Genomic DNA, 23,638 nt, shown 5'->3' with positions numbered 1-23,638 from the left:
TGCCGAGCTGCTGGACGACTTGAATCCGGGCAGCATCAGGTGGGACGTTGGCTTAAGGCGTTACGCAGTGTCGTCTCGGCACTGTGGAAGCAGTTTCAAGAGATAAAAACCATTACAAGAAATGCTGGTCAAGGTTGCTCGAGGGCTACGTTAACCAGAACAGCAAGAAGGAACCCTATGATATCCTGTCATCAACTGTCTCTTGAAGTTGCTGCTGCCACAGGTGAAAACATTTCCGACTGGACTGTGTTGTTGTTGGAATTGGGGTTAACGACACAAGGGCTAGTGAGGCCATAATGTGTCTGTTCATTTATAGGCATATCATTAGAGATGTTAAATTGTATGCTCCTGTACAGGCCAGTATGTTTTAAATACATGAAAAGTTCTTCAATATTGGCTTCATTTCCTAAGAAATTAGATAAATTATATGATATGTTCAACGTCAAGAGAGACCGGAAAGTGTTTGATCTGATGGTTGAATGTAAGGGACAATCAACTAGAAAATGACGGACCGTAAGTTGCGTCTGACAGGTTGAGCACGCTTCCTATCATCGGGTCTTCTCCCGATAATAGGAAGAGATGAGTATGATGAGTGTGTCCAATTCTGTCTTGCCAGTACCACTTCCTCTCGTCTGTTTCGTCGGAAGCCAGAGAGTCATAGCTTTGGATCTTCTTTTATCTCAAACTGGACTGTGTTATGGCTTAATTCAAGTGGACTCTACGTAAGGAAGCCAGTGGTTTGTATCCCACTAACCCCAAATCACAGCAGAACTTATCGAAACTGATACCACAAATGTTACTTTGAGCCCTAACAAATGGGGTACAATTCTGTTCGCTGATTAGAACTGTTTTAGCAAAAAAAAAAAAAAAAAAAAATCTAAACGTTGTTTCATCTGGAGACAACGAGGAATGCAGTACCATCCTCCCAACATCAGAGAAAGGGACACTTACGGTGAGGGCGGAATAACAATTAAAGGCTTCGCCCCTCTTCGTGTTTTTGATAGGGTACTGTAAATGCACAAGTTATCGAGAACGAGAACAGATCCTCGAATCCTATGTGCGAATTTTTAGGGATGCGCACATTTTATTTTCATGCACGAATGCTGCACTGCAAATAGAGCTCAAGTGGTGGAGGAATATCTTAAAATTGAAGATAGTGGACATAGTGTTTTTGTCAAGCGGTTGCTGTGGTTCCCCACAAATCCGCGTTGAGTACTCTGTGATGTATGTCAGTGTGGGTTATGTGTGAGTAGTGTGTTGTTCGACTGGCCTCTTAGTTACTGGGAGGCTCGATCACCATGGAAGGAATTTTCCAGCATCCGTCCATTGGTACGAGGAGCCGGGCCAGGAAGTTAAAAAGAAAGCCTGAAGGGCTCTTTCCCCACTTTCAAATCGAGAGGGGAGAGAGGCAAAGTTAGAGGAATGGCGCAAGTTGGATAGGAGAGATAAGAAAATGGGAAGGCAGGGGTAGGCAGAGCGTAAGACTACCCCCAGCAGAGGACCAAACGGCCAGCTGATCACACGCCTGTCAGTTGACCGGCGTCAGCAGAGCCCCTTCGATGAGGACTCGTCTAGGGTGGTTAAAATTCCACGTGGGGAGTGTCCCAGACCAGAAAAAGAGCCCGAGAGCATCTAATCCCACGCCGATGGAGAGGCGTCGTCAGCAAAGGAACTTCAAGGAGAAGAGGTGAAGGCAGGAATCCCCTTGGTTTATCCCCTGAAGAGGAAAAGGTCGGCGTCGGCAAGAATCTGTGGTGGAAGCCTTGTCAAGAGAAGTTGAGCATCACCGGTGAAGTCTTCTAGGAGCAGCAGAGAACACGTTGGAGCATTGCAGGAGAAGATGAAGTTACTGTGGATGGACAGGGCAAAGCTAGAGACGGCTCTTGAGTGGTCACATAACAGAGACTTGGTGATGTAATTGCAATGGTGCACCTTGGGGAGCACAGACTCATTACTGGGATTGGTATATCCTTATGGTTGACAAGTTATTTAATTTTTGGTATGGGGAAGCTAGTCGACAGAGCCAGCTGCGGTAGTCACAGGTGTACCAATTGGAGGTTGTGAGTGATAACGGTGTCTGTTGAAGACCGCCGTGGCATATGTTGAAAATGCTTTGTATGCTTCTTCTGATTCCAATACCCTAGCCTCTAGATAGATTGTTGGTGCATTTTAAAAACACCAACATGGAAATAATGTACAAATGTTAAAGGAAGCAGTTGGCAAATAGTTTGTAAATTTCTGCGCATGTATCTCATCATTTTTCTTTTCTCTCCTCATTTAATTGTAAAAACGTTCACAATTATATCTTATAAGTAGTGATGCTTTTCGAAGTTTTTTGGAAGGAAATGTACAAAACACTCCAATTTATTTATGTCTTTCCTCTTGAATACTACCTGTACAATTTCAGAAATGTACATATTTCAATTGTATATTTGTATATTCATCATTTTTTAAGGGAACACCCCTTAAAAAGTCATTGGCTAATGTGTTCTCCCTCCCTTATCTCCCAAAAAAAGTGTAACATAAAATAGGGATAAATAAATTATTATTATTATTGAAACTGAAGATATCCAACGACTGCCGTGGCCAGCACGATATCAGATTTAAATTTGATCGAACATTTGTGGGACGCCCTTGGGCATTGCATTGCCCAAGCCGACAGCGAACTGATCTGTCACTTAGTGAGCTAAGGTCTGCACTGGTGGAAGAATGGGATTTGTTACCACAGAATTTTATAGGCATCCTTATATCGAGCACATAGTTCGCCACTATCAGGCCTGTTTAGGCCTGACCATATTTTCGAGCATCTTTTATCAGGCCTGACCATATTTTCGAGCATCTTTTGCCGATTTGTGTAATGTGACCTTTTTGATAATTCTTAAATAACCCCTATAAATGTCCATTATATCTGTCCGAAGTTCCTCGCTGTTTCCTCATTTCATAAATATTCTATGTTGCACCCATACTATATTCTGTCTTGTTTCATCGCAATCTACTAATCACCCCGACTAATGCTGGACGCTGTCCATTATGGTGTAAGGCCCGCCTTTCTGGGATCATAGACTAACAGAAAGTTATACTTTGGAGGGACGAGTCAGAGTACATGGTCTAAAAGTCTGACGATCGTGCGCCTAGGTGTGGCGAATTTCGGGAGAAAGATACCTGCTGGACTGTATCTTCCTGGCAATAAAGTTTAGCAGAGGCAGTGCGAAGTTGGGGCAGTTTATCATGGTTTGGCCCGGATCGTTATGACAACACGTCGGGAAAGGCCCATGCCTGTATAATCAGGACGATGCTCCATGTCATACTGCTCGCGCTGTGACGAACAGGTGGACATGGGCTTCTAAAAGTTGGACTGGCCAGTCCAGAGTGCCGATCTCAATCCTATAAAGAGCCTTTGGGGTCAATTGGATCGTCGAGTGCATGTGAGGAGTGACTGCCCGAAAAACAGCTGAACTGGTCGCCGTTTTGAAGGCCGAATGACAGAAAATATTGGGGGAATTTTACAAAAAGCTGATGGCGAGTGTTCCACGGGATTAGAGGTGGTCATGTAAAAGCTCAAGATTTCAGCAGATATTATCAGTTATCTTGTAAATAAAGATTATTTGTAGATATGCAGGTGTTAGGATATTAATGGCAAAGAAGTGTATAAATTTATTATGGAAGCTAAAGAAAGAGAATATAAAATCCATATATACACCGGTAAAAGAATAATAAACATATATAATAAATAAATCGAATGCTTCTTAAATTTTAACTGAAAAAAAGTTTGAAAATAATTAATTAATATAGAATTTTATTTTATGAAACTAAAACGTGTTCTAAAATTCATATTACGACATAGATACCGTTTTTTTTTATATGTTACAGACCACAATTTTTCTTTTAACTAGATTCAACTTTCACTTTTTAACAAATGCAAAAGTCAGTGCACGAATGAAAATAATGTGTGAACATTTGAATGATTAGAAAAATTAACAGAACTTTTTCGGTTGACTCAGTCGTAATTAAACCAACCTATCTGTAGGTCGATGCCACGGAGCGTTAACGATTGTAACCGCGTGCAAATAAATGACAGTCGTAACTGAGTTGGTGAACACCATCAAGCCATTGAGGAGGATTAGCGATAATTAAAATTTGGAAATGGGCTATGACATTTAAGTAGCCAATTAAGAATTGTTTGTGAACAAAGTTTTCCAAGATGGCCACGGAGAAACAGAAGTTTAGTTGGATTATTAGTGCTATTTGAAGGATATTTGGCGCATCGATTGCTAACAGTGGGGGGGGGCTACTTCCTCCTCTACAGATTGGCTAACTATTTGTCTGGATTACTGTGAGGATGAATTAGAAAAGCGTCCAGCTAAAGTGATCAATGTTTTTTTCTGTGATAAGCAGCAGATTGATTTGTTTGGTAATGTTTGCTGCATCTGCTTCCCAGCACTACATTAGAAAATAACACAAATACAAATAAAAGACATTTACACAAAAAAACCTGAAGAAAACACCAAGAGATATTTAGAGGAGGAGCTAACACCAAAATGTGATTTTGAAAGAAGTAGTATAAGTAGCGGAAAATGATGTAAGGAAGCAAGATTCCTTACATCATTTGCAGCATCAGGGGTAAAACAAAAAAAAAAAAAAAACTGCCCACCTGGCCTGTTCATCCCCCTCCATTAGTTTGTCTAGTTCTTCCTTAAATCGATTCAAACTACGCTCTTCCACTCCACAACACCAAGCAGTAGCTTGTTCCAACAGACTATTCTCTGGTGGAAAGCAAATTTGCAGGCATGTTCTGTATGCGTATTGTCCGAGAAATAGTACGGATACCATCATAATTTACTTTACTCAATTCATTTAAAACGTTAAACACTTCAATCAGGCCCCGTCACAAGTGCCTGGTTTCCAACCACTGCAATTTTTAGAACTGTAATCTTTCGTGGATCCGCGAAATTCGCCGGGTTCACCCCAAAATCGGTGCATCATAATTCGTTGTGCCACAATTAGGTGTACGAGACAATTTGGTGAATGATATTTCTCTGTATATGACAATTTGGTGTAAAGAAATTGATGGCTATGGCAATTTAGTGAATCTTCAAGACCCAAAATACAAACTTTTAACAGACCTCCTAAATTTTATTAAAATCGAACAAATAGAAATCCTGGGGGCCACAAAACTAACCGGGCACCCGGATACTATTGCACTGCTCTGGAGCAGCATTAAAATGATCAAAATTTCTCTTGATTTCCCAAGACCTTTTCATGGATTTAATGGATGCCATATACATCTTCATGGATGTCACATACATCGAAATATTATACACCATACTGTCTTTCGCCAAATTCTCTCAATCACAGAATTGCAATACACCCAATTGATGTGATCCCACCAAAACCCCTTAAGCTGCCCGTAATTCCATGAGTTTTTGGCAAATGTAAAAACAAAAAAATAGATATCAATTACTATTTCAATTCTTACAATGTAACTATCCAATTCCTTTCTGAATTTATGCTCACTGACTCTGCCACGTTAGAAGGCAGCTTATTTCATTGTACGACAACCCCCTTACCCATATGTGAATTTCATGAGATACATTCCCTGAGATATTATATTTCTTCTCTCTGGTCCTTGTCTCATTTGCGAGGGACAACAGACTCCTCTTTCATTTTACTCAGCCCTTCAGCGCCTTATAAACAAACCTCAGTAAGATTTAACCTTAGATGTCTATTTGCGAAACTTTTCAGTCCACACCTAAGCCCTTCTTCAATTGTGGATTGATCTGCACTCAAGTGAGTAGAAAGTAACAGGAAACCTTCAGACTACTACAGTTGGAGTTTAAACATTAAAGTCACCAAGAAAAATGATGACTCTGCTCTTAAGAAAATATGCTGCTGAAAGTCAAAACGTTTTCACTGGTTTGGAGTACTTTAAGAGCGATAAAGATGGCAAGTGGAATGAATGGGAAAAGAAGATTTTGAGCAAAAATTGCTGCCTAATCCATGGTTCTCATTTTGAGAACCATGGATCAGGCAGCAATTATTAGAACAGACATGTGATTATTAGAGCACACAAATGATATATTTAAAATGATTATATTTTGAAATTGATTTGTCTTAATTGAGATTAAATCTAAAACCACGTGTATTTGTTAAATAAATTAGGAAATTTTTGTGAGTTTATTTTTTATCCAAATGATAATCTTGACAGTTCTATTTTTCAACAAATATGATCACCAACAATCTGATCACCAGGAATCCATTTCCCAAATCGACTCAATTTCTCCAGAACCTTAATCATAATTCTCTCTTCCAGCTCCTTAATTTTCTAAAACTGAAACAAAAATACAGCTTTAAAATTCATTCAATTTTTGATAAGTTTCATGCATGTCCATTAACATCGCAGTTTTAACTATTTTAAAACCGGAATAAATTTACATTCGTTGTCCAGCAACGTTTAAGACGCCAGAATTACAAAATAATTTTAATTTTCGCATCTTACAGCTTTTATCCCCATTTGGACCATTTCGATATTCACCATCAATAATTCCAAATGTCCTACTTCCCACTCTTCGCTATTTTCACCTGTTTCAAACAACCGATAAATTTCTAGCCTGCTACCTTTTCCGTAAATGTGGGACAGAACTGCTAGTGGAATATGACGTCATTCTGAGCATGCGTATCGCTCAGAATTACAGTTTCTTCTTTTCCTAAACGAGGAATTTCCGGAGGATGTGGCACCAGTTGAGAATCTTGACGCTTCGGCAAAGAGAAATCAGAAATGCTATCAAACGCTGTGTTCTCATTCCTGTACGTTCTCGCTATCGTAGTACCTGGGTAAGTATCGACATTCCCCTGTCTGTGTGTTTGTGAGTGTAGTCGTTGACGTCCGTGAGTCAACGGTGTCCATTTATGTTAGCATCGCTATTATAGCTAATGCACGTAGGGTTGCTTTTCCTCACCGATTTCTTCACTTGCAGGTTATGTCACACTCCCAAGTTCAGGGACCAACTAGATAATGTTACCGAAATCCTCAAGAATATTTTAGATGGATATGATATTCGACTTCGTCCAAATTTTGGAGGTAAGAATTTATTTTTTGAGTTACTGTATACAACGTTTGTTTCCATTGGGTAAAAAAAAAAGATCTATTTATGAATTAAACAAGAAAAACACGTCATAAAATATCTGTATGAATTATAACCAAGGTCGCTGCTAGTGGCAAATTAGACGCTACCTTTTAGCCGAGTTGTTATCGGCAGCAGGAACCGATCGATGTCGACTCCAATATGGAGACACCGGTACACCAAGCAGCAAGCGCAGGAATGTATCCACTATCGCTATTACACACGCAGAAAAAAAAAGAAGTCTTTGGTAATATGGAAGCGTTTTAAGGCCATTTATGTAGGTCAAAACAATAGGAAGTTTATCGAATTTATTATGTGCTCATGGAGTTTAATGTAAATAGATGGAACATCCATACCTGTTCGTATATGGTTAAATTACGCATCTGTTTTGTTTTTATGGCTGGTGCATACCTTTAACGTTTTATTATTGGACTATTTATTTCTATTGACAAAATACCATTTCTCCGCCCTGTCTAGACAATGAATTATTAAATACGTTGTCTATGATGCAACATCATTTTGGCAACAACAACCAGAATGACTAACAATTACCCAACCTTTGTGGTCAATTATGACCTGGTTTATTTATCTTAGTTTACATTAAATATAACGCTCCGATGTTATGCTAGTTTAATAGGAATTCTAATTGGAATTATTTATATATTCAGGGTTCAAATATTCTTGGAATTTAATGAATTATTTTAAAATTTTGGTTCGTCGCATAAAATTGTAAAATTTTCCAATAAGTGCAGCTTATATTTGTCCAGAAAGTACGCTTATGGAAAAAATTACCTTATTGATTATTGTTAATATTTAACAATATTTTTTAGATCAGCAATATGTCCATTAATCTTCATCAATAGATAAACTTCTTGGAAATAGCTTAGATTTGAAACAAGCTGAAGTTTTAAATATTTCAGGGTTACTTCTTAGAGAGGAGCTTAGAACGAAATTCTTAATATAAAGTTAATGGGGAAATTGTGGAAAATAGCAACTAACAAGCTGATGATTTGCTAATACTAACTGATACGTTGCTTATACTTTACTGTTATTCATATTTTTGGGGATTCTCTTTATAAGAGATTGAAAGGAGTATTGTAGAATTGAATGGATGAGAGGAATATAAAAGAGAAGATTTTATGGCTATATATGAATAGGTTTATGTGCATAAACATGAAGGGGTGTATGTTCAGGCTTTTATAATGAGAAGGTTGCACAGACGACCGTTTGTATGTGAGAGAAAGAATGAACTGACTGGTTCGTTGGAACAGATTCAAACTATGGAAGGCGTATTCTGGATTTGAGAAAGTCTACATAATACGCAAATATAAGACTACGAATGATGCAATGAGGGAATGTTGAAGATAGGAGAATAATGCTCAGTTATTTGTTATTACAAAGAAAATACAACGAGCGTAGGAATGGAGTGAACGTTGTATAATAATGAAATATGACACCAGGACTACCAAAGATGGATCTGGTGAGAAAAATGGTAAAAGTGTCATATACTGGGGGTGAGCTGGGATATTGCAGTCTATCTAAAAAATGCTCTGTTTATACTTCGGCATGATCGATAGAGGAGTTTACAATTAATCATTTCGACAATGATTACAATCGTTAACCGTATTTCGCAGTCATGCAGGCTTGAACCATGGACCACTCTAACATGTATTAAAGCCAGTTTCGTGGTTAAGTGCCACTACAATAAGTATAAAGCTTCATCACGTTATGAACTGCGGCATATATTAATACAACTATCATCGTTGGACTTGTACATAGAGAATATTTTGCGGATACTCATTGAAATGGGTTTCGAGTGGGAGTGTTATCAATTTCTACGGAGATCATCTTCTGACCAAGATGAAAGAATATTATCAACAGAATTTTGTGTAATTTCTTGATTATTTTCCTGATATACAATTTAGATACATCAAAACTTGCCTTCTTATTGTAATACTGGATTATCTATAAATATTTGCGCACTTAGTTTCTATTTTTCTAAGTAAATTTCGTAAAGATGGGTAATAGGTTCACCTCTATATCATAAATTACTGAATGTGTCCCAGTGCCTAATTTTCAAATTCAGTTAATTCAATAAACTGAATTAGTTTCAGTTTTATGAACGGTATTCAACCAATTATATAGAAAAGTCTCACTATTGGTTGGTTTTTAATGTCACATGGATTTAAATTTTTAGATATTCATTCAGTTAAAGGAGTGGACATGAAAGTTTAAAATTCGTCCATTTCTGAAAGGAACCAAGTTCGTATTAAAGCGAATATTATAATATGTTCCAATAAAAAATGGAGAAAGTCTCGACATCATGTGAACTGAGCAACAGTTGTGTCTTCTCATAAGACCACGGATATTAGAAAAAGTACAAACACAGTCCAGCATGAGTTTCAAAATCAGAAAAGCACTTTAATCCAAATTTTCGTTGCAAAACTAAACAAATTATCCGAAATCTACTGGCTTAGGAAAAAAGGTTTTAGGGAAATGAGAATATCTTTGCACAACTAGCGTAAGAAATCGGATCAAAACAGTTTTTTGGATGGCCATGAGCCTGTAACGTCTCATCCGATATTTAAATAGTAATTAGTCGATTTTGCTCGGCATGGTGCCAAAAACGATCAGCGTTCCTTCGAGATACATTTACTGAGGCTCTCTATCCCAAGGGTCCATGTATTTTGACCAAGAAGTTTAACTTGGTCAAAAGACATGGACTGTTTGGACTATAGAGCTTTGAGTAACAACCGCCTCTCTGATACCAACATCCCTTATTGAAACGTGTGCTTTGAGAGTTATGAAGATTTCCTTGTCTTTATCCAGTTTTTATTTAACAACCTATATATTAGAAAATTTGAGAGAACAGAAATTTCCTTGGAACTAGCTGCGAGGCCTACACCGCAAGTAGTTGCATTCAGTTAAGTACCGATACTTCAGCTAGAAAGTAAATATCTATTCGACAAAGACATGTCGAGGCAAGGTTTATAGTACCAGTAGGAAAAAAGAAATAAAAGATATTATAAGTAGGGTTTATAAGAAAAACTCTTTTCGGCAGAAAATTTGCATTTTTACCACTTAAACAAAACAAGATTTCAAAACGCTAGTTGAAAGCAAGCATGCTTTATGGCCTAGTTTGCTTTTGCTCAAACTCAACCTCTAGTGAAGTTTTATATAACTGTTAATGAATATTATTTGTTAAACGGAATGCCAATTACTACGACATACTTCACATCAAAATGGTAACTTTTTTTGTCATTACTCCAACAGTAATAAGGTCTTCTTAGAATACGTTAGCAACCATGTACAATACTTCGTTAATTATCCAATTCCAACTCCGTTTAAATTCTTTTGAGAATGATTGCAGAAATCGTCTAAATAATATTTAGATGTAATCCGAACTTTAGGCACACTACCCACACATGGAACATCAATCAACCTTTGAAGCATCAATAGATTTGCAATCATTGTAAATTACTGACGGGCAAAATTTCAACTGATAAAGGATGACGTTCGTGCCAGTTAATGAAAGAAATGGAATGAGGTACTTGGTGATGAGGCTAAGAAAAAAGGGTAGGACATAGAGGCGTCGTATGCTTTCGTACACAAATTTCGTTCCTATTCATTAAAAAGGCTAATAAATTCTTAATAGTCTTCCGCTGGAGAATTTTTTGCTCACAAAATAAGCAGAAGCAATATAAGATTTAAAGGAAATTGCACAGCTTAAAATAAATAAGGGAAAGAACTCGTTCTGCGCTAAATATGGCCTAGAGAATATAAATAAATAAATATATATTAGAAACGACAGGAAGATATAAAAGCATAATTTATGATGCTTGACCTGGTTGGGTTTCTCAACTTGAAGGTCGTTTTTTTATAGCAAAAAGTCGAACCCCTCGCTACAAACGTTCCGAAGTCCTGATTGATAGAGAAGGCCCAATTGCTTGGACTCTTCGCTCTCCCAGAAATAACCCTACTTATAGAAATATAATAAAACACAAAGCCTACGGGTATTGAGAAATCCGATAGGAGATGGAGCTGTCCTTTATATTATGTCGATATTTCCCAAAAGATAGCAGAAGAGAATGGATACTTGATGTTCCAAGTATTATAAACGGTGGTTAAGCAAACCTCCATTGCAAATATATACAGTGTCGCAGAAATTAATTTAAAGGTATATTATATTGTTCAGTTCCTTTGTGTTAAACTTGTACCATTATTTATTTATTTTTTTAATCATAAATTATTTTAAAAATTAAAATAGCATTCACCACTACGCTTCTTAAAAGTTAAAAAAAAAAAACATACACGTCTTTAATGGCTTTCATTATTATTACCCGTTGATCAAACACCCTTGTACAGAAATTATCTAAGAAGGGTGGCCCATGCATCCATCAATAAACCTTATCAGGTAGTAACATAAAATAATAAAAAAAATAAATAAATGAGCTCAATAATTGAAAATTATTGAGCTCATTTATTGGGCCCATGGAAACAATCATTTATACTGTTAATTGAATCACAAAATAAATCTGTTTCAGAGTATTTCCTGTCTTTTAAGACACCTTAAGTGCCTTTATCAATGTTCTATACAGATTCACTCAGAGTTTATAGGCCTTTTAGCGTATTCTTATAATTACTTTTTGTTCCTGATTCCTCATTAAATTTTGTAGTTTGGTATACATTTCAGATGCAATTAGATTCCTGTAGGTTTTGTCTTGGCAGTACCTATTCGGGACGATTTTGAGATCTCTAAAAACTTCCAGAGTATTAGTAGGGAACAGCCGCCTTAATCCCTCTGTGTTAGGGAGAACACTACGAAGACTATGGGGAGAGTTAAGCCTGGCTTCAGGACGTGGCTTGACCAAAACAAGGTTCTCAATTTGATGGATATCCAATCTCCCAGTCAGAAGTTGTGCAAGAACGTCGATGTTACGTAAGGTGACCATTTGAATCCACGAGGCTACGTTGAAGTTTGCATATAATATGCCTTTTGATATCATAAAGGACTTCCCGGCAATCTATTCAACCACCGGAGCACATGGTACACTAGACCGAGAAATACCTAAATAGGTATTTGGGGGCAGAGGACCAAATTCTTGAAGCATATAAGGAAACGGGAAGGTTAGATTTTTGGATGTATTGAGTCACTGGTTGTTAGTTACGAATCTGAATCATCACTGAAACATCAGAAAAAAAAAAAAAACATTTTGCTTTCTGATGTTTTGAAGGTGCCTTTGAAAGGTGAGGCCCTACTACCGCACCACTCCGAGGTCAGTGTACAAGCTGACTTTCTTAACCTGTGCTCCATTAATAAATAATTGCATTCGATTCTTTATCTTCTTATTAGTAATGGCCAGTTGTGCTGACTTGTCAGAGTTTATCCATAAAACTATTTTAGATAAGTATGAATGTAATTGGATTGTAAATAAGTATGACTGGAGTTGGCACGCATATTGACGTCGGACACAAAAGCTCTTAGGGACAACAAAATACTTTATATCATCGGCATTGTCATATTATATTTCGTGCATTAAATATGGAAAGAATCGAATGATTAACAGTAAGAAAAATAAAAAAACGCAGTACGGTTTTAGACTTTCTGCTTATTTTGAGAAAACGTACACGGCGATTCAAAGAGAAGTAAACGCTTTCAGATCTTCACGATATACCATCTATGCACGTGAGAGTAAATTCTAAAATACCAAGTGGTAGATAAACTCCGATTTTCTAAAACCTGTATATAAAATGTAATTTCCATTATGTCCTGGAGGAAGGATGTATTACAGGTGTAGTCATGAGTAGAATACGCGTCAAATAACATCTCGGTGTATTCTCTGAAACCGTTTGCTTCTCATATAATATTACCCTTACTCTAATCTCTAAACGAGGCAGATGGCGATGTAGTGTGCCAAATAAACTGCCACGGATGGGCCCATGTGGAAATAAGGTGAAATGTCTTTCTACTGCATCCAAGGCATGCTCAAAAAGAACAAAAATCAGGATGGATTTGTAATGTTCATACGCAATACACTTGCTCCTTTGGAATGATCAGTCAGACTAGTTTTGTGTAGTATAAAATTTTATTCTTTAAAACAAGTGTACACAAATAATAATTAAAAAATTATTCCAGGGGTTTCTTCCAAAAGTCATCATTATTAGGTGCTCATTTTCGTTTAGGAAATTGACCTCCAAGATTCCTTACTCTTCCCTCTCTTACAGGCTCTTCTTATAAGTTTATTTTAATATATATTTAACCAATTTTCGCATTTTTTAAAATCTGCATATTGTGTTGGTCATCATCTTTCTCCCTTTTTATTCTGTTTTGTGCGCAGTTATATTCTCTTATTACATGCCACAAGTACGAGAACTTTTGTTCAATTCTATCACAATTAATTCCTGCTTTTCGCTCAATTTTATTTTGTTCCTTCATCAGTTCAGATTTCAATGTTCATAATTTTTAACAAGGCTTCTTTTTTTTCTATTTGTCATCACCTTGAAAGCACTCCTTTGTATAGAATCTGTATCTGTGTCCATGTGGTTTTAAGCTTTGTTCTATAGGTAACTCAAGAAAAAACTCCCAAGATAGAGATTTAATGGGCCTTTTTCACAACATGGCTGAGTTAGTCAGTCTCAGGCGAGGGTAGCATGGTTTTTTTCGTCCAGCAAACATAAAATCGATCACAGAACGCATAATTCACAGACAATAACACGACAAATATGGGCTTAGTCTCTGATGCTCCTAAAAGCCTACAACAGAATATTTTTCTTACTATGTATATCCCAGCCCCACGGATTAACGAGGTCCAAATGAAGCATTTATTTGATCCATCTACTTAATTTGTTTAAGTTCCCTTGTGCTCAATATATTGTAAAATAATGGCTTAGCTCTTCTTGCTTCCTCCATCTTCTGTTACGAGTAATCTTAAGCATTGAAACTGTTTTATTTGTCAGTTTTCTTCCCCGTATATAATAATTCGTGTCTTGTGTTTTCTTCTGCTATGCTTTTGTTAACATTTATAAGGACAACCTGACTGCCATTCCTTTCCGATTTAGAGTATTCCTCATTTTCTATAATTGTTCGTTGCCAGCAATAATGCAACATCATTTGCACGCAAGAAGGTACTATTTATATTTATTCCTCTTCATCCTTTCAATCTCTGTCAATGTCATTTCCGACCGATGACACTACGCATCTTTGTCCGACTTTATTTTCTTCACTGAATTTAGCTGAGGTTGCGTTTTCCATTCATATGGCAGCACTTCGATTCCAGTAGAGATCAGAAATAATCCTAATACCTCTTCCATTTATTCTCATTTTCCTTAAGCATTGTATTATGAGTTTGACTTATACATTGGCAAATGCTTTTTCATAATCCATGAAGCACACAGTATCTTGATATCATTTCGCATTTCTACCATTCACAGATCGTTTTGTTTTTCGTTTTCGTTGATGAAACGAAGACCAACTAACTTGGCCAAATAAAAAATTTCAAATGTTCCTTCCTCCCTTCTAGAACGTGATAAAAACTCAACTCCTTTTTCACACGGTGTGGAAGGATAGCTATCCTAACCACTGTGCTAGTTACTAGAGTGCAGAACACTTTAAAAATAGAAATCCTTTTGTCTGCTACATCTGCCTCTTCCCAAGCCATTTTCTCTTTTTCGGACATCTTCAATTGCTTCATTCTATCTTCCTGAAGAATTTCTAGTCTCTGCTATTATTTGGAATTATAGATTATCTCCTCTGTTGTCATTAAAAGAAAGTCTCTCTCTCTGTAATGTAGGGGTGGAGGCGTTCTAAATGCCTAAATATTTCTGGATTACAATGAACATTTGTATGAACAATGTTCATACAAATGAACAAGTTACGATGAACATTGAACTGACTGAGAAATAGGTTAAATACTTGACCTATTTCTCGGCCAGTTCAATTTAGGTTTTCAACTGTCTGAAATTGAAGCTGAGAGGATGTTTGAATGCATTTTCTTCAATGAAATTAAATTATAATGTGTTAAAAGCCGTCACAACTCAGAAATAAGGATTAACATGAAACAAAGCCCATAAAATTAAGTTATGCTTATAAGGTTTCTTAATTTTATTGCAAACAAGGGCTAAATAATACGATCTTGTTGAAAATGAAAGAATGTTTATGTGGTAATCAGATAATAAGTACTTATTAAGAAGAGTGGTGCAGTGCTCTTTTTCTGTACTCATGTTGATACTGAGAAGGAAAAATTAAATATAATGTGGAGACAGAAACCTGTAATTGTTCTCTCGATACTCGAAGTTCCTATAGGAATCTAAGAAATTAAATTCCTTCATGCGCGCTGAAGAATATCTTCAGATATGTGGAAAACTGCATGCTGGTATGCCAGAGAGACTCAAATCAAATGATTTTAACGTTGTAGATTTTTCGATATGAAAAACGTCTTTCCTTCCTAGCTCGATACTCTTTCTTTCCCTCCCTTCCCTCCACAATTTTCATGTCTTCCATATGATATTTACCAAATCTTATCTAAAAGTAAGTTTTTCGATCAACCCTTTTGGAATTGTTAATGTGAGAATTTTAAATGTTTAAAATTACTCTTAAATTCATCCCGAGGTTACAAACTGGGGTAGCCTTATCGAGCAAACCCCGGTTTGTAACCTCGGGACGAATATTTTTAATGAAAACTTTATTGGTTATTAAACTCCTTTTCCTCCATCTTCCATCAAGTGTCCATTGTAAATCTTTGATTTTTTTAAGGAAAATAGTTAATGCCAAAACTGATGTCACTCTCTCAGATATTCATGTAAAGAATTTAATTCGGAAACTGTACGTGTGATTAATCCATAGAGAATTTTAATCGATTACAGAAGGCATGAATATCTGGTTTCATGTTGGGCGATTCTGCTAGTGTCTGACACGATTTTGCCATTCACAGTAAGCATTTATAACGATACAAAAGTGAACTTAACCCACTGAATTCACTATTTTTTTATTCACAATGCAGTGGCATCATTGGCTATATCGAAGTACACAACCAGACGAATCTTAAAATGCTGTTTTCAGCTCAAAATTCTCCTTTCCAGATACATCACTGCCAGTTATGATTGATCAGTTCGATGCTATAAGCTTGCAGTGATGAAATTATGCATTAAATTGAATGGACGTCATTGGTAATCATGAAGGCTCACGTTGTTAAAAGTTATCACGATTCAAACTTCTAAAATTTTTTTAATGAATCGAGTGGAGCCTGAAAACAACAAAAATCTTCAGTTCACATGGTCTGTATTTCTTAAAAATATTTGGTATTTTTTGAAGGGCGAAATCTTTTTCAATTTGAAAAAAAAAAACACTGTATACCAGATGAGCAAAGTACAAAGCCATTTCAAGATTAAAGAGGTTAATGGCTTTTCAAATGAATCAGTATGGAAAAATGATACCATTGACCTAACGGCACATATTAATAGATTTATCAATAACTTCAGTTATCGGTAATTAAAATGGTAGGAGGCTAACGAGGCAAAGGCAAAGGCAGCCAAAAACCCCAGTTGGTACACCTCGGAAGAAAGATGCCTATGATGCAAAATTTTTACTGTTGCTTTAAGCCACAGGCCAAAAATTCGACCATAACGTATTCCGATTCCCTGTTTAGTACACGTTTATAAATTCATTACAACACCCGAAAAATTCTAAACCTGGGTTAGCAGCTCATTAGAAGAGTTAATCATTTTATTTTATTAAATTACATTTTCGCATTCTTCAATTACGAAGACAAAGTGTAACTTTTCTGAAGATTTAATTTCCTGTTTCAACGATTCCTTGTTATAAAATTAAATTCAAATTTTATAACAAGGAATCGTTGAAAGATACGATTTTTAAAGTTACTATTTTAATACTTCGTGTAAATTTGAGATTTAGTTGTACGCAATTTGCATAGTTTATCTTAAATTTAGAATTTATTCTCGGTTATATTTTTTATTTATTTTGTTCGAATCTTGTTCTAGCGACATTGCCACTTACTGAAGCATGGTTCTTATCATGCATGCGCGCTTGAATCTCTCCGAGGGATGTCTGATCCACATTTAGGATGGCACGTGTAATTTTATTTTAATCCATCATTTCGAATTTTTAGAAGAAGATTACACACGCCCTCGTACTAACATGTATAACAGTATCTTAGTCCGCATCCATATCAAGGTGTTCCTGGAGAAGAATTCATTGTGACGATCAATATGGCTTTCATCTCAATAATAATAACTTCCGAAATATCGTGAAAAAAATCGCAAATTTCAATTCAGAGTTTGGGAACATTTTGTGGTTATTGATTTCAGTTGCAAGTTCGGTGAGCAGCGAAATGTTTCACTCGTCATTAGACCATCGATATTACCGGAAAAGGCAAAATGAGATCATTAACGAGACATTTAAAATCAAAACTGTTATCTGCTGCTCACAGTTTTGTGTATGAAAGAAAACTATCTTAAAACTTTCTCTCACCCGTTATGAGATACGTCTTTTGTAAAAGCGTTTCTCAGTGCAAACTCAGCATTCATTCGAATGTCGATTATTGAACCAAAGCACTTTGCCAACTTTGGGCAGAAAGTGAGGTAATGAAATACCGATGGAAGGTTGGAAAGAGCTCTTGTTGGACTAACGGAAATGAACCAGTGAAAGTAAGGAATTCTATAGGTAGGGAGACTGGGACTGAATTGTATATCGGCGTTGTATTTTAGTCTAATTTGGACATAAAATGATAAGAACAATTCAAATTATTGCTAGCGTAAAATGACACCACCAGCTTTATTTTTTTTTCGCGTATTTTAATTATAACAAAACTTCCCTTTTCTAAAATGTTGACATCAAGTTTGTGTTCCTGAAACAAGAGTATCAATATTACATATTGGTTTTAGTTATTCTCTTTGGCTTTTATACATTGGTTTCTACCACGTGTGCACGATTACCATTTCGCAAATCAAATTTGATGTTAAAAATTCTACAGTTATGTGATAAAACCGTGCCTTGTATCTCTTAAAATATTACATAGTCATTGCATTTAGAGATGGAAAGGACTGACTATAAAAACGAATGTTGATATTTTTATGGCTCCACAGGGGGAGATATTCAAATTGCACTAGAAGCACATCTTTCGAATATGTTGGTGCATTGTCAATAGTTGGTGCATTGTCAATAGTTGGTGCATATCGTACTAACCAGTAAAATCTTGCTCACACACCTCCTCTTATGATCTTCAAGAACAGTTAAGTCAAAGAAACAAGTTTCTTTGACTTAATTGTTCGATTATACAAAGCTCAACTTCTGATGAATTTCTATGGGATTTGTCCATGCAGAAATAGCATTTCATTATTTGTCCACGTTTCAAGTAGGGTTGTCATTTTGGTTTAGTTATCTAATATCAAAAAAAGGTGGACAGCATCTTGTAACATAAAGAAAAGAAACAAATGACGTATGGAATTATAAAGCGTTTAGGGCGTAAGCCTCAAGCTATGGAAAAGTCTAGACTATGTATAAGTATAGTGCGAAAGCATCAATAATACATAGCCAAATCGAATTAACAGAATGTTAGCAAAACGTCATCGTTTTAAGTTATATCTCATATTGTGAATACCTTCACGAGTTGACGTATGGAAATAACGTTCCCGGATTTGTGCAATAAAAAGAACCCAAATTGGGGGAGCTTAAAATGGTTTCATTTTTATTCAAAGTAATTACCACCAGATTGAATACACTTATTACATCTTTCTAAAAGTTTTTGAAAAGTGCCAGCGAAGGCGTCCAAAGAGGTGATATTCAGTTTGGCGCTTACATTTTTCTTTATGTACTTAACCTACTGAAATCTCTCTCCTTTAGGGCTGTATTCACCTTGGAAAAGAGGAAGAAGTCTGCTGGTGATGGGCCGGGAGAGTAGGCTGAATAGTTGATGTGTATAACGCCATGCTTTGTCCGAAATATCTTCAAAACAAATGCGAAATGTGCGGGGGCACTGTTGTGAAAAGAGGACCAGCTACCTTTCTTTCTAAATCATGGCCTCAACTGGGAAATGTGATTCAAGTCTTTGAAGTATCTATATATAGAAGGTCGCATCGACTCTCTCCCCCCTTCAGGTAGAAATTCTTTGAGAATCATACTGCATTTGTCGAAAAACATGATTAGCATCGTCTTGATCCTGGACTTATGTAAACGAAAACTTTGGATCCTTGGTGATGATTTGGAAGCCCACTGCATGTTCTGTTGCTTCTTCTGTGCGTAGTACTGAAACACCCAATATTCTTGTACAATGGCAATACGATGGAGGAAGTTAGGATTGTCTTCACAGGTCTGGGCGAAATCTTTGCATGATGACACTCTTCGTTGTTTCTGCTCATCCATGAGGCACAAATATTGCACAGACCTTCCTTTTCTTAAATATTCATGCAGAATTTGACGAATAGATTCCTTGTTCATATTCAACTCATCAGCCATCATTCTGAAGGTCACACGACGATATCTTGTCACAATTCCCCCGAAATTTTGCAACTCTGTTCTCATTTCGAGAGGTTGACGGGTCACACTTTTTGGGTCATCGCAAACATCTTCATGTCCGTCTTTGAACTGCTTATACCACTCAACAACACGATTTAACGTTTCACCATCATAAACAGTTTTTAATATTTAATAGGCATGTGTTGCCTATTTTTATTTTATTTATTTATTTAGTTGATATTCGTTCATTGCTCCATCGAAAAATCTTGACGTGGAAGGTTAACTCTACTAACGAAACTGGTTGTGCCTTGCAACCTACCAGCCTACTGCGCAATCTGTGTACCACTACCGAGTTGTTATTTGCAGAGTCGTTTTCGTGTAGGACTTTGATTTCGCTTTCTGTCAGTGCATGGTCAAAGAAAATATTATTTCCACATTGGAATGATGTTAAGAAATTGCAAAAAAAACAAGATATTTCCACAACTTTAAAACTACTGAGAATGGAAAAGGACGAGGTTATTACGAAAATATAAAAAGCCTAGACAGACCAACTCTGCCAGTTTTATTCAAACTTGGCCGAGTTACTCGGTCTCTGGCGAGGGTGACCTATTTTATCTTCTAGAAAGTCGGATTTTGTCTAACAAACAGCAAACCAACCGAAAAATTGAGGTTATTACAGACAGTATAGTGACGCATCATACGTTTGGCTTTGGCGCTTAATACACGCCTCCACCTTTTGGGTTTTGCGTTATTTGATCACATTCTTTTTTTTAAAGAATGGTACCAACCTTTCTTTTTCTTTTAAGCAATGCTAACAAAATGCCGAGAAAAGTACTGCAGCACTTCATTGGAATACTTTCAATAAAAGAATAATCGACTAGTTTTAAAAAATTTGAAGTCAGGGCCGTGTACACATAGGTCATGTTAACATTGAGGATATTACATCCAGGTAAGTTTTAAGGTGCGTAAAAACAGTCGTTTTATTGTGCCCTTTTCATGAAATGATCAGCAATGTTTGCTGTTTGGCAAACGTAGCTGCCCATCTCAACATCCATCCAGACGTTGGTACGTGAACAATTTTGGGAGCAGAGTTTGTAATTTCGCCTCTGAAAGTTTGTTTATTTTCTTTATTTTAACTAAGCTTTTACAACCACCACGGTCACTTCTTAAAATTGCCATGCATAATGTCCATTCCTTCAAATATTGTTCCTCGTAACGCATTTACGTATAAACATTTTACTGAATGGGAAGAAAATAATGTTTGGTGATCTATTTTATCAAGCTTTCTTGATTATTTAAGTAGTTATATTGTATGGTTTAGTTTTTTTGTAACCGTTTAAAATAAATGTAACATTTGCACGTGGTGTAACTATCTTTCTTCATATTAATATCATGTGTTTTGAATAATCGCATATCGTCCCTAATTTAACAGAATTAACTAAAATTTTGTTCTTTATGGGAACCTATGTATGTACTTCATGTACATTGTTCTACCGACCAGGTCCTCCTTTACGTATTGGTATGGATCTTGCCATTGCCAGCTTTGACAGCATCTCTGAAGTGAATATGGTAAGTAATATTCTCTAGTTCTATCAATTATTATTAAATAAAACAGTTATTTAGCTTTATTAAATAAAGCTAAATAACGTTATTTAGCTTTATTAAATAAAGCTAAATAACGTTATTATCCTTAATGCATTGTGTACATCTAATCCATTTATTTTGTATGTCTTATCTATAGACTACAAATATAGCGATGCTGCGAGTTTTTTTAAGGACAAATTAAACGATATTAATTACCTTACAATTATCAAATTATACTTTTATCTCAATCGCTATCAGCATATAATTCACTGTTCATTTCTTGTGTAGGACTACACCTTAACTTTATACCTTAACCAATACTGGAAAGACGAAAGATTAATCTTCAGCACTGATAATTACGAGTTAACTCTTTCTGGTGATTTTGCCGAAAAAATTTGGGTCCCAGACACTTTCTTTGCCAATGATAAGAATTCCTTCCTACACGAAGTTACCGAAAAGAATAAAATGGTGCGTCTTCGGTCTGATGGCTCAATAGCATATGGCATGAGGTAAGTGCATACCGTTAATATCATTAATTAAATTATTCACTCTCTTCGATTTTTTTTCTTTATTTTAATTTCTGAACGTATAAATGTCCTTTAAAGTAATGTATCGCGAGACAAACATTATCTGGAAACTTTAAATGACAATATTGGTCAATAGCACCAAAATGATAGTGTCCAGGCGATGTTTGTTTGCTATTTGAAGTTGTCATTAGAAAACGAAATACAAAATACTCAGCTTCAAGTGGTTCTGCACTTAAAAGGCTTCAAGTAAGCCTTTTAACTAAGGATATTTACCAGGAAATTCACCTTTCTTTTCTCGGTATATTATTTATTTACTAACCAACTATACTAGGTCTAACTTTATCAACCGCTTGGTCACCTGGCGTGGCTCCAACCTCCCTTTTGGCGAGATTGGAAATCCAGATGGTAAAAACAAATCCGGACTTTCTTCCGTTATAGTACACCAAACTAAACTTTGATGCATCTCATTCCAACAGTCAAAGAACAGAAATCTGTATACCAAAATGAACCACCTCTCTTTCTAGTCATCCATTCTCAAACAAGTCAATCAATAAGTGCATTTTCTACATTTAATATCCAGAAATGCCCATTTTGAATATACTGCTAGATTATCTAAAATGCAGGAAAAGGCTCCGTTCTGGAGCGCTACTTATAGAATGAATTGCAGACTCAGAAGCCATACTGAAACTTTCGAACTTTACAAATATTCTGTCATAGCCACGCCACAAGACACACTAAATACCTCTAAAATGTCCTGTCTGAATGGAACTTCTTGCACGTCTCTGAAGAAGAACTAGGCAAAGAACTACAAAAACAGAGAGTTATACAAGCGGAGAGAATTAAAATCAAGGATAGTGGCGATCTCGTACCCATACTGCTTGTAGGTACGATATCGCAACCATTCTTGATTACCTACAAGCAGTGTAGGTACTCGTACCTTGATATTTGCTAAGCAAACACTCCCATCAGCAATCAAAGCTGGATATCTTATACAATATTATATTCCTAATCCTATTATGCGCTTCAAATTTGAGTATGACCAAAATTTTGGTTTTCTCAGACTATTCGCAGAGGACATGTTGCCCTAATTATCGGTTCAAGGAACACGCACACGGATAGACTGTGCAGCATAGAAATGTAGCACAAATTCCTATTTTTCTAAACTGTAAGGGCAACTATACAGCTTATTAAAAAGTCTGAAATTTCCAAAACGGGAAAGAAAACGCAAAAGTATAGGATGAAGTGATACAAAGTGACTTACCAAGAGGCAAGGAAACCAGTTTTACTCACAAAATATTGGCATGCAACATAAAATCATGTATGGACAGAGAAATCGATGAGTAATATCAAATTACATCGAAGAAACATTTTATAGACATGCAGATGACAATATTTCGTCATCTGCATGGCTCTAAAACGGTTTCAATCTTGGCTGTTGACCTGTCGAAATGCTTCCCCTCATTGTTTCCAAAACACTGATTACAGAGATTTAGATACCATCACTCTCCATTTTGGAAAAAAAAATTCTCCAGTGTTTTCTGTTTCTGAATGAAATTATAATATTGAATTCAACGACACTTCCGTTTGTCTCCATCACGTTAGGTTTCTTCAAAAAGCATGAAAGGAAATTTGATTTTTCACAAATTTTTATTAATTTTGGCAGCATTTTTGTATCGAAGTTATAACAAAATGCTACTTTTACCAGAGTCTTATATTTAAATACATGTTTAAAAAACTACAAGGGCAGTGTATTAAAAAAATCCACGAAACACTCACCTTTCATTTTAAAAATTGATCTACGATGGGCCAAATTTTCATTTCTTTCATTTCCTTCCAGGTCCGTCTACTTTACAGTTCCCCTTCAGCATCCAGCATTAGTCAACTATCGTGCTGACATTCCACCTCCCCTGGTACCTCATCTCCCTGTCCTTAATGTC

At 36.3% G+C, this 23,638-nt stretch overlaps 1 protein-coding gene across 1 annotated transcript in view; it reads left to right on the top strand.

Moving 5' to 3' along the window:
- The first annotated feature begins 6,704 nt into the window (after positions 1-6,704).
- LOC150085530 (gamma-aminobutyric acid receptor subunit beta-like) overlaps positions 6,705-23,638 on the top strand; it is a 54,166-nt gene continuing 37,232 nt past the window's right edge. The window contains exons 1-4 of the mRNA XM_090373315.1: positions 6,705-6,831; positions 6,975-7,078; positions 21,092-21,159; positions 21,463-21,683. Coding sequence (XP_090229441.1) covers positions 6,776-6,831; positions 6,975-7,078; positions 21,092-21,159; positions 21,463-21,683 — 449 coding nt within the window. The 5' untranslated portion in view covers positions 6,705-6,775. The remainder of the gene's footprint in view (positions 6,832-6,974; positions 7,079-21,091; positions 21,160-21,462; positions 21,684-23,638) is intronic.

The sequence above is a fragment of the Mastigoproctus giganteus genome, chromosome 5 (genome assembly GCF_048544385.1).
Source record: "Mastigoproctus giganteus isolate SK-2022 chromosome 5, ASM4854438v1, whole genome shotgun sequence".
Lineage (NCBI taxonomy): Eukaryota > Metazoa > Arthropoda > Arachnida > Uropygi > Thelyphonidae > Mastigoproctus > Mastigoproctus giganteus.
This window is presented reverse-complemented; position numbering and strand designations above follow the sequence as displayed.